The 10,760-nt window shown below is 49.0% G+C and overlaps 1 protein-coding gene across 1 annotated transcript; it reads left to right on the top strand.

The window, feature by feature from the left end:
- Nucleotides 1-9,421: 9,421 nt before the first annotated feature.
- Nucleotides 9,422-10,459, top strand: LOC135457656 (titin-like). Its single transcript, XM_064732353.1, has one exon. It carries the CDS (start codon nt 9,422-9,424, stop codon nt 10,457-10,459), a length of 1,038 nt encoding a protein of 345 aa, XP_064588423.1.
- The last annotated feature ends 301 nt before the right edge of the window (nt 10,460-10,760 follow it).

Raw genomic sequence — 10,760 nt, 5'->3', positions numbered from 1 at the left:
ATCGGCTCCATCCCCGTGCTGGGATTCCATGGGGAATAAAAAACCCTGGGATTTGGGATTGGCCTCGTGTTGGGATGGGACAAATGGCACGCTCAGGGTTGTTAATTTTAATTATTTTAGTGATTAACTCAGCCCAGCTCGTGGGACCCGCGGAAAGGACAAAATCCAAGATAAATCCTTTTGGTTTTCTGGCTCAAAAACCAATAATTCCCTTTCCCAGTGGCACCAGGAGCACCACAGAGCTGATATTTCAGAAAAAACTGGGATTTTATTTTTTCCAAGAGGTCAGGAGAGGCTGAAACCCAGCTCTGTATCCCAATTCCTCCTCGGGTGACCCCAAGGCTGCTCCACTTTCCAGCAGGTCCTGGAAAAAAAGCTGGGAAAGGCTGAACTCGAGCGAGTTCATCCCCAGCGAGCTCCGGAGGGGGAATGGAGCAATCGGGAATTGGGTTCTTTGATGGGATGGCTGCTGGAAGGGTTGTGGGGTTTCAGTGAGGCAATCAGAGCCCTGCGGGGGAAATTAGGGATAAATTTAGGCTGGGAATTAGCAGGAGGTTTTCAAGGAGCACAGAAGAAATTGGGGATAAATTTAGGCTGGGGATTAGCAGGAGGTTTTCAAGGAGCACAGAAGAAATTAGGGATAAATTTAGGCTGGGAATTAACAGGAGGTTTCAAGCAAAGAAATTAAGGGTTCATTTAGGCTGGGAATTAACAGGAGGTTTTCAAGCAAAGAAATTAAGGATTCATTTAGGCTGGGAATTAGCAGGAGGTTTTCAAGGAGCACAGAAGAAATTAGGGATTAATTTAGGCTGGGAATTAACAGGAGGTTTTCAAGCAAAGAAATTAAGGATTCATTTAGGCTGGGGATTTGCAGGAGGTTTTCAAGGAGCACAGAAGAAATTAGGGATAAATTTAGGCTGGGAATTAGCAGGAGGTTTTCAAGGAGCACAGAAGAAATTAGGGATAAATTTAGGCTGGGAATTAACAGGAGGTTTTCAAGCAAAGAAATTAAGGATTCATTTAGGCTGGGGATTAGCAGGAGGTTTTCAAGCAGAGAAGAAATTAGGGATTAATTTAGGCTGGGAATTAGCAGGAGGTTTTCAGGGAGAAGCCCAGGAGGACTCAGGAACAGGCTGGGAAATCCGAAAATGGGACTCAAAAGCTTTGGGCCGGGGTTTGGGGGATTTATGGGGAGGTTTTACAGGAGACTTCAGTCCCTGACTCAGCTGGGAAACTCAGAGTTTTATAGGAATTGTCTGGATCCTGGGAAGCTCAGGAATCATGGAATTATGGAATGATTTGTGTTGGGAGGGATCTTAAAAATCATCTCGTTCCATCCTCTGCCATGGGACACCTTCTGCTGTCCCTGGTGGCTCCAGGCTGGAATTGGACATTTCCAGGGGTGGGAAATCCATGGAATAACCTGGGACTCTCACAGGGAGCAATTCCTCCCCAAAATCCCACCCAAATCCCCCCTCTGTCCCCCTGACCCCATTCCCTGTGTCCTGTCCCTCTCCCTCTTCCCTGAGCCCCTGCAGATCCTGGAGGTCTCCGAGCGCTCAACATTCCCAACCTGTCGGAAAAAAGCAGCCGGGAAAGCACCATGGACACTACAGATCCAGCCCTTGGGTCCTGCAGCACTTGGGGGTGTCCAGGTTTTTTGGGACCTGAAATCCCACCCTGTGCCACGGGCAGGGACAATTCCCACCCTGCCAGGTGGCTCCGAGCCCGTCCGGCCCGGCCTTGGACACTTCCAGGGAAGCCACCAAAGGTCCCGGGAGTTTGGGCCAGGAGCTGCTCCAGGCTCCAGACCGATACCACCGGGAGATGTTGCAGGTGTTAATTAAGCCATCCAGCAGGTGCTAATTAAGCTTTTGTTTGATGAGTTCACCGCGATGTCCAGCCCTGGAGCTGGACACAACAACGAGCTGGGAGGAGCCGAACCCTGCGGGAGCCCCGGGCCAGGCTGGGCCGGTTCGGCAGCTCCTGAGTCACGGCTGAAATCCGGCGGGGCAAAAGTTCCCGAGGTTCCTCCCCTCTGTGCACAAAGGTCCTGAATCCTGGGGGAAAAAATCAGGGAGAATCCATGAAACCACGAGGGAAGGATCCTTGATTCCCAAAAAAAAAAAAAAAAAATCTGATTCCTGAACAAAAATCCCCAAATCCTGCGTGGCAAAATTCATGGGGAGGCTTGAGGGAGAGCTCCTCACTTCCCAAAAACTCTGATCCTTCCCCCAAATCCTGGGTGGAAAAAAGGTGAGGGAGCCCCCTTTGGGTCCTGAGGGAAGGGTCCTCACTTCCCTAAAAATCTGATCCCTGCACAAAACCCCCAAAATTCTGGGTGGCAAAATGTCAGGGAGCATCTATGAGGAGCCCAAGCCCAGATTCTCTGCAGGGCTCTCAATTTCAAAAAAAAAAATCTTATCCCTGCACAAAAATCCCAAAATTCTGGGTGGCAAAAAGTTGAGCGAGCATCCTTAGGGTCCTGAGGGAGAACTCCTCACTTCCCGAAAAAATCTGATCCTTTCCCCAAATCCTGGATGGGAAAAGAGGTCGAGGAGCATCCACAGAGTCCTGACTGAGGGGTTCTCACTACCCAAAAAAAACCCCAAATCTGGGAATTGCATGAAAATACTCAAATCTGAAGTGGCAAAAAGGTCAAGGGAGCATCCATGGGGTCTTTGGGTCTCACTTCCCAAAATTTGGATCCATTTTTTTGGCAGAGTGAAGCAAAGGAGCTCCAGGACCCTTGGAGACACCGAGACACCCCCATGGCATCCTTGATGGAGCCACCAGCTCCCGTTTGGATCTCCTGGAATAACTCCCGGGAATCACCTGGGAGATCCCTGATAAATTCAGGATTTGTGGGATCTGGAGCAGCAAATCCCACCCGGGAATGCCGGGCTGGGAATTTCCTTCCCTGGAATTTGTGGAATATTTGGGACAGACCAGGAGCTCCACGTTCCCTCCATTCCCTCACGTTTCTCCCGTAGTTTTCCCAAAGTTTTGGCTAAAATTAGATTTTTGTGCAATTCCCAGGGCTGGGAAAAGCAATTCCACCTCTGCTCCGGGAAAAACGTTCCCTCCCTTTCCAGGGGCTGACTCCGGAGCCTCTTTGGGCAATATCCACAATTTTTGTGCTGAGGTTGCTGCCCGGTGACCTCCGGAGCACTTCCAGACTGGATCCAAACCAGTTTAAGGTCAGGCCACATCTCCTGATCTCCAGACAGGGTTTAGGATTAGGTTTAGGATTAAATTTGGGTTTAGGTCTCTCCCTCCCCGCCATGGGAAGTGTTTGACTTTAATCCCTGGGTGTTGCACGTTCTGGGTTTAAATTTGGCACCGAAATATTCCAGAAATCTTTTATTTATTGCTTAAATAAAAATGTCCCGAGCAGGTGGAGGGGTCCTGTCCCTCTTCGGGGCTCAGCACCAACATGAGGGGGAGAATTCCCTCGGGAATGTTGCACAAAAATTCGGGTGGAAGGTTGGAGGTGGTGAAATTCCCTGTCCGCTCTCAAACTTGGCTGCTCCGTCCTTGGCGGGGCAAAAACCGGGATCAGGAAATGATGAAATCGTGGAATAATGGAATCAGGGAATCATGGAGTGTCAGAGGATCATGAAATCATGGAGTTAGGGAATGGTGGAATCAGAAAATCATGGAATAATAGATTCAGGGAATCATGGAATCATGAAATTATAAAATCAGGGAATCATAAGATCACAAAATGGTGGAATTGAAAGATCGCAGAATCAAAAAATCATGAAATGATAGATTTAGAGAACCAGAAAATCGTAGAGTTAGGGAATTGTGGAATCAGAAAATAATGGAATAGTAGAATCAGAGAATCATGGAATCAGAAAATCATGGAATCAGAGGATCGTGGAATCATAAAAACACAAAATTATGGAATCAGAGGATCACAGAATCATAAAATCATGGAATAATAGAGTCAGAGAATCAGAAAATCGTGGAATAAGAGGATCAGAGAATCACGGAATAGCAGAAGCATAAAATCATGGAATAATAAAATCAGAGGTTCTGGGAAAATCAGAGGATCATGGAATGGTTTGGGTTGGAAGGGACCTTCGGGATCATCCCGTTCCAAGCCCCTGCCACAGCCAGGGGCAACTCCAGCTATCCCAGGTCCCTCCAAGCCCCATCCAACCTTTCCTGGGACACCTCCAGGAACGGGGCAGCGCCGAACCCCCAGGTTTTGTGGGCTCCGATCTCCTTCCCTGCATCTCCCCGCGGGAAGGGCACAATTCCAGGAGCTTATCTCGGTTCCGAGCCCTGCCAGCCGCCAGGCTGCCTCGAAAGCAGCCGGGCAGGTCTGGGAAGTGCCCTAATTCCAGCCTGGATTCGGCACCGGTGGAGCACCAGCAAGGCCTGAGTCAGGCTCTGGGCTTGGGCTGGGGGGTCCCCAAAGCTGGAGATGAAAACTGAGCCCGTCCCAGCGGGAACAGGACGCAGGGGAAAAATGGGAATTGCGCAGACAGGAGAAAATTCTGGAATTTTCCAGCCTTGTGTTGCCCAAAGGGTGGTTGAGGGAGGAAGTTGCAGCTGTTTCCAGGTGTTGCCCAGGAATTCCGGGAGGTGACGTGGGACCAGCTCAGCCTGTTGGAAGTGATCGTGTCGGGATCTTGATCCGATAAAAGCTCCGGAAAAGCCGCAGAGATGAGCCCGGGATTACCAAAGGTGACGAAATTCCCGTCTGGGTGGGACACGGCGTCTCCAAGAGCCGTGTCCTGATGGATCCCGGAGATTTGGGGGATTGGGATTGGATTTCTGAGGTTTTTCCCACTCCATAAATGTCTCGTTCTCATTCCACCCGGACTAATCCTCAGGGAATGCAGAATCCCCTTTATTTCACATCTAGGCTGAAACACCTTTTAAAATTCCCGTCTGGAATTCTGTGGGGCCGCTTCCCCGAATTCCAGTTGGGTGGGGAAAATCTTGGATATTGTTAAAAATCCCCAGAGATGACCTCAGCTCCCTGTTCCATCACATTTGGATGGATGGGAGCTGCATCTCCACGGAAAATGAGATTTATCCAGGGAATTCCGGGATTATTGAGGTTGGAAAAGCCCTCCAAGATGATTGAGTCCATCTTTAGATGGATCAATCCCTTTCCAGGAATTCCTTGGACACTTCCAGGGCTGGCAACTCCAAACCTCTCTGGGCAGCCCCTGATCGCCCTTTCCAGGAGAAAATTCCTGAAATTTCCAGGAAATCCCTCCTGGTGATTCCAAACTGAAATGAAAGTTGAGGGAAATCCATAAAGTTCTTCCAAAGGAAAACTCAGAAGAGGTTTAGCTGTGGAATGACCCCTGGATGGGTTGAGGTGGGAATTCCCAATAAATCCCAGGAATTTCAGACACTTAAGGGGAGGTTAAACTGTGGAATGAGCCCTGGATGGGTTGAGGTGGGAAATCCCAATAAATCCCAGGAATTTCAGATATTGAAGGAGGTTTAGCTGTGGAATGAGCCCTGGATGGGTTGAGGTGGGAATTCCCAATAAATCCCAGGAATTTCAGATAATTGGGAGAGGTTTAGCTGTGGAATGAGCCCTGGATGGGTTGAGGTGGGAATTCCCAATAAATCCCAGGAATTTCAGATATTGAAGGAGGTTTAGCTGTGGAATGGCCTCTGGATGGGTTGAGGTGGGAATTCCCAATAAATCCCAGGAATTTCAGATATTGAAGGAGGTTTAGCTGTGGAATGAGCCCTGGATGGGTTGAGGTGGGAATTCCCAATAAATCCCGGGAATTTCAGATAATTGGGAGAGGTTTAGCTGTGGAATGAGCCCTGGATGGGTTGAGGTGGGAAATCCCAATAAATCCCAGGAATTTCAGATAATTGGGAGAGGTTTAGCTGTGGAATGAGCCCTGGATGGGTTGAGGTGGGAATTCCCAATAAATCCCAGGAATTTCAGATATTGAAGGAGGTTTAGCTGTGGAATGAGCCCTGGATGGGTTGAGGTGGGAATTCCCAATAAATCCCAGGAATTTCAGATAATTGGGAGAGGTTTAGCTGTGGGATGAGCCCTGGATGGGTTGAGGTGGGAATCCCCAATAAATCCCAGGAATTTCAGATATTGAAGGAGGTTTAGCTGTGGAATGAGCCCTGGATGGGTTGAGGTGGGAATTCCCAATAAATCCCGGGAATTTCAGATAATTGGGAGGTTTAGCTGTGGAATGAGCCCTGGATGGGTTGAGGTGGGAATTCCCAATAAATCCCAGGGATATTTCAGATATTGAATGAGGAGGTTTAGCTGTGGAATGAGCCCTGGATGGGTTGAGGTGGGAAATTCCCAATAAATCCCGGAATTTCAGATACTGAAGGAAGTTTAGCTGTGGGATGAGCCCTGGATGGGTTGAGGTGGGAAATCCCAATAAATCCCATAATTTCAGATATTGAAGGAGGTTTAGCTGTGGAATGAGCCCTGGATGGGTTGAGGTGGGAAATCCCAATAAATCCCAGGAATTTCAGATAACTGGGAGAGGTTTAGCTGTGGAATGAGCCCTGGATGGGTTGAGGTGGGAATCCCCAATAAATCCCAGGAATTTCAGATATTGAAGGAGGTTTAGCTGTGGAATGGCCTCTGGATGGGTTGAGGTGGGAATTCCCAATAAATCCCAGAATTTCAGATATTGAAGGAGGTTTAGCTGTGGGATGAGCCCTGGATGGGTTGAGGTGGTAATTCCCAATAAATCCCAGAAATTTCAGACATCAGAGGGGATTTTATCCATGGAATGACCCCTGGATGGGTTGAGGTGGCACCAAACCCCACCAAGCCCCCAAACCTCAACGGGGTCTCCAAGAACTCCACGATCCCAAGGCTCTGACCTTTATCCAGGGTGAAATCCCACGGTTCAGCGGGATTAGTCAGGGGAACGAACTCAGAATCCTCTCTGGAAAGTGCCTACGTGTAAAACCCGGCCGGGCAAGGTTCTTGTGAAAGAATGAGCTCATCAGCCAGGAGGACTCATTCCCAGAAGGCAGGGCTTCCAAACCCTATAAAAGATCCCAAATCTCCCCTCTCCAGCATCCACTCTCCGCTCCCGCTGCTCCCTCGGCACCGGTTGGGTGAGTCCCGCAATCCCGAGGTTCCTCGGGGAATTTTGGGATTGGGAGTCCCGAGGTTCCTCAGGGAGGTTTGGGATTCAGAATTCTGAGATTTTTGGGGAGGTTTGGGATAAAAATATCGAGATTTTTGGGGAGGTTTGGGACTGAGAATATCGAGATTTTTGGGGAGGTTTGGGATTGAGAATATCGAGAGTTTTGGGGAGGTTTGGGATTGAGAATATCGAGATTTTGGGGGAGGTTTGGGATAAAAATATCAAGATGTTTGGGGAGGTTTGGGACTGAGAATATCGAGAGTTTTTGGGAGGTTTGGGATTGAGAATATCGAGATTTTGGGGGAGGTTTGGGACTGAGAATATCGAGATTTTTAGGGATGTTTGGGATAAAAATATCGAGATTTTTGGGGAGGTTTGGGACTGAGAATATCGAGATTTTGGGGGAGGTTTGGGATTGAGAATATCGAGATTTTGGGGGAGGTTTGGAATTGAGAAGATCAAGATTTTTTAGGGAGATTTGGGATTCAGAATTCTGAGATTTTTGGGGAGGTTTAGGATTGAGAATATCGAGATTTTGGGGGAGGTTTGGGATTGAGAATCCTGAGATTTTTAGGGAGGTTTGGGATTGAGAATATCGAGATTTTGGGGGAGGTTTGGGATTGAGAATCCTGGGATTTTTGGGGAGGTTTGGGATTCAGAATTCTGAGATTTTTGGGGAGGTTTGGGATAAAAATATCGAGATTTTTGGGGAGGTTTGGGACTGAGAATATCGAGATTTTTGGGGAGGTTTGGGATTGAGAATATCGAGATTTTGGGGGAGGTTTGGAATTGAGAAGATCAAGATTTTTAGGGAGATTTGGGATTCAGAATTCTGAGATTTTTGGGGAGGTTTGGGATTGAGAATCCTGGGATTTTTGGGGAGGTTTGGGATTAAGAATATCAAGATTTTTGGGGAATATTTGGGACTGAGAATCCTGGGATTTTTGGGGAGGTTTGGGATTGAGAATATCGAGATTTTTGGGGAGGTTTGGGATTGAGAATCCTGGGATTTTTGGGGAGGTTTGGGTTTCAGAATTTTGGTATTTTGGAGGCGATATTTGGGATTGAGAATCCAAATTTTTAGGCAGCAGATCCCGCACGAAATATTGGGATATTTGGAGTTCTGCCTTTCAGGAAAGGTTGGATTTGATGCCTTGGGATATGTGGAGGGTTCCTGGAAAGGAGGGAATTTGTGGGCGTTGGGGCAGCCTGGAAATGGCACTGGGAGGCAAATTAAGACCGAGCCTAAATCTGAGGGTAATTAAGCCCTAAATTAGACCCTTCCTGAGGCAGGGATCAGATGGAATTCCGTTGGTTCAAGGGCCAATCTCCTCCCTCCAGGGATGGACACCAAACTGATTTTCCAATTTGATTTTATAACCAAAATATTTTTAAAACTTCCATTTCACCCAGGAATTCCTTGGAAAGAGGCAAATTTGGGAGCAAGAGGGCGCTGCAGGGAGGCAAGGAGTGAAAATATGAGGAGTGCTGCCTCATCCATGTCAGGAACAAGATCTTAATTAATTAATTAATTAATCAAGGTCTTATCAGATGTTAAAAAAAAAAAATAAATAAAAGGGAAGAGAGGGAGGGGATTGGCTGTGAGAGGAGCTGGGGAAGGGAGGAGGGATTTTCCCTTTCTCTGCCTTGGGGAGTTCAAATCCCTTTGGGAATTCTCACCTTTCACTCCTCGGCTTTTAAAAAGCGGCAGCGCAGGAATTCCCGAGGTCCGGGCGAGCCTCCAGCGGCCGCAAAATTGTCCCCAAATTGTCCCCAAATTGTCGGGGAGGAGAAACCCGCGCTGCCCGCTCTGACTCAGGAGGGGACAGCGGTGACAATCCCGGACCTCGGGGACGCTTTATCCCAGAGAATTCCATTCCCAGGACCCTTCCAGGGTCACCCAAACCCTCGGCATTGTCACCGGAGCCGGGCGAGACCGGAACCGAAGGAGGAGCTCTCTCCTGGGAATTTAACCCTCAGCTCGCCGGAGCCTCCGGGAACCTCTCCTGGCGTTCCGAATTCCAAGGAAAAGTTGAAAATCGATGAAAAAAAGAGCAGGAATTATTTGGGGTTTACCAGTCCAAAACACCCCCTTGGCCCCACATTTATATTATTTTTTTTTTTCTGGCACAGCGAACGTCCTGAAATGTTTGGTTTTAGCTTGGGGAAGCCAAGGGCAGAGGAGGAAAACTCGACTTTTTTATATTTTAGCACGTTTTTCAGAATTGTGTCACCCTCGTCCCGGTAACGCAAGAAATTCCCACTTTTTTTTTTCCAGCTGATCCCGTTTTCCCGCAGAGATGTCTCTGAACCAGATGCAAATCAAGCAGGAGCTGCAGCTCCCCCCCGGTTTGGGTAAAACCACCCCAAAACAGAGCCCGGAGCATCCCCAAGTCCCGGTGCCCGAGCCGCTGCCGGAAAAGGCGAAATTCCCAGAAAAGGCGATCCCAGAAGCGGGAAAAGGGGAAACTGCCCTGCCCCAGGAGCAGCAAACCCAAATCCCCGCGGCGTTCCCGAACCCCGAACCTGCTCCGCGCCAGGAACCCACGCTGGAGAAGCAGGAGGTCAAGGAGATCCCGGTTCCCGTCCCCGTTCCCTGCGCCCAGGAGAAGCAGCAGCACCAGGAAATCCCGGTGTCCATCCCAGAAAAACAGGAAAAACAGGAGTGCAAGGAAATCCCGGTGTCCATCCCAGAAAAACAGGAGCGCAAGGAGATCCCGGTGTCCATCCCAGAAAAACAGGAATGCAAGGAAATCCCAGTTTCCATCCCCGACCCTGTCCAGTGTGCCCAGGAAAAGCAGGAATGCAAGGAAATCCCGGTGTCCATCCCGGAAAAACAGGAAAAGCAGGAATGCAAGGAAATCCCGGTGTCAATCCCAGAAAAACAGGAGTGCAAGGACACCCCTGTCCCCATCCCAGTTTCAAACCCTGAACCCACCCCGTGTTCCCAGGAAAAGCAGGAATGCAAGGAAATCCCGGTGTCCATCCCAGAAAAACAGGAATGTAAGGAAATCCCGGTGTCCATCCCAGAAAAGCAGGAAAAACAGGAATGTAAGGAAATCCCAGTGTCAATCCCAGAAAAACAAGAATGCAAGGAAACCCCGGTGTCCATCCCAGAAAAACAGGAGTGCAAGGACACCCCAGTCCCAGACCCCATCCCCTCTTCCCAGGAAAAGCAGGAATTCCAGGAGATCTCAGACCCCGTCCCATCTTCCCAGGAAAAGCAGGAATTCCAGGAGATCCCGGTGCCCGTCCCGGATCAGCAGCAGCGCTCCATTCCCGAGAAATTCCCTCCGCTGGAGCAGCAGCTGGAGCAGCCCGGCCCTTGGCAGAAATAGAGGGAAAATCCCGATCCCGGGGATTTTTATCCCGGAATCCAGAGGTTTTTTTCCCAAGCCTTTTGTGGTTGTTGTTTTTTTTTTTTTAACCCCTGCAGAGCTTTTGTCAGGAATTCCTTCCAGCCGCTAATTCCCGCTAACGCCTTGTCCTCTACTAACAGCAGGGAATTCCCGTCGGGAATGCTTTTCCAGCAGGGTTGTAGCTCCCCTTCCCAAATTCCTGCCATTTTTCCCCAATCCCGAGGCTTTGGAATGCCCCAAAAAACCCCCCAAAAAAATCACGGAGCAAGGCGGGGTTTGT

The sequence above is a fragment of the Zonotrichia leucophrys genome, chromosome 25, assembly GCF_028769735.1.
Source record: "Zonotrichia leucophrys gambelii isolate GWCS_2022_RI chromosome 25, RI_Zleu_2.0, whole genome shotgun sequence".
In the NCBI taxonomy this organism is placed as follows: Eukaryota; Metazoa; Chordata; class Aves; order Passeriformes; family Passerellidae; genus Zonotrichia; species Zonotrichia leucophrys.
This window is presented reverse-complemented; position numbering and strand designations above follow the sequence as displayed.

What these genes read in the sequence shown, in the direction of transcription:
- LOC135457656 (XM_064732353.1), top strand. Translation starts at nt 9,422, where the DNA reads ATGTCTCTGAACCAGATGCAAATCAAGCAGGAGCTGCAGCTCCCCCCC.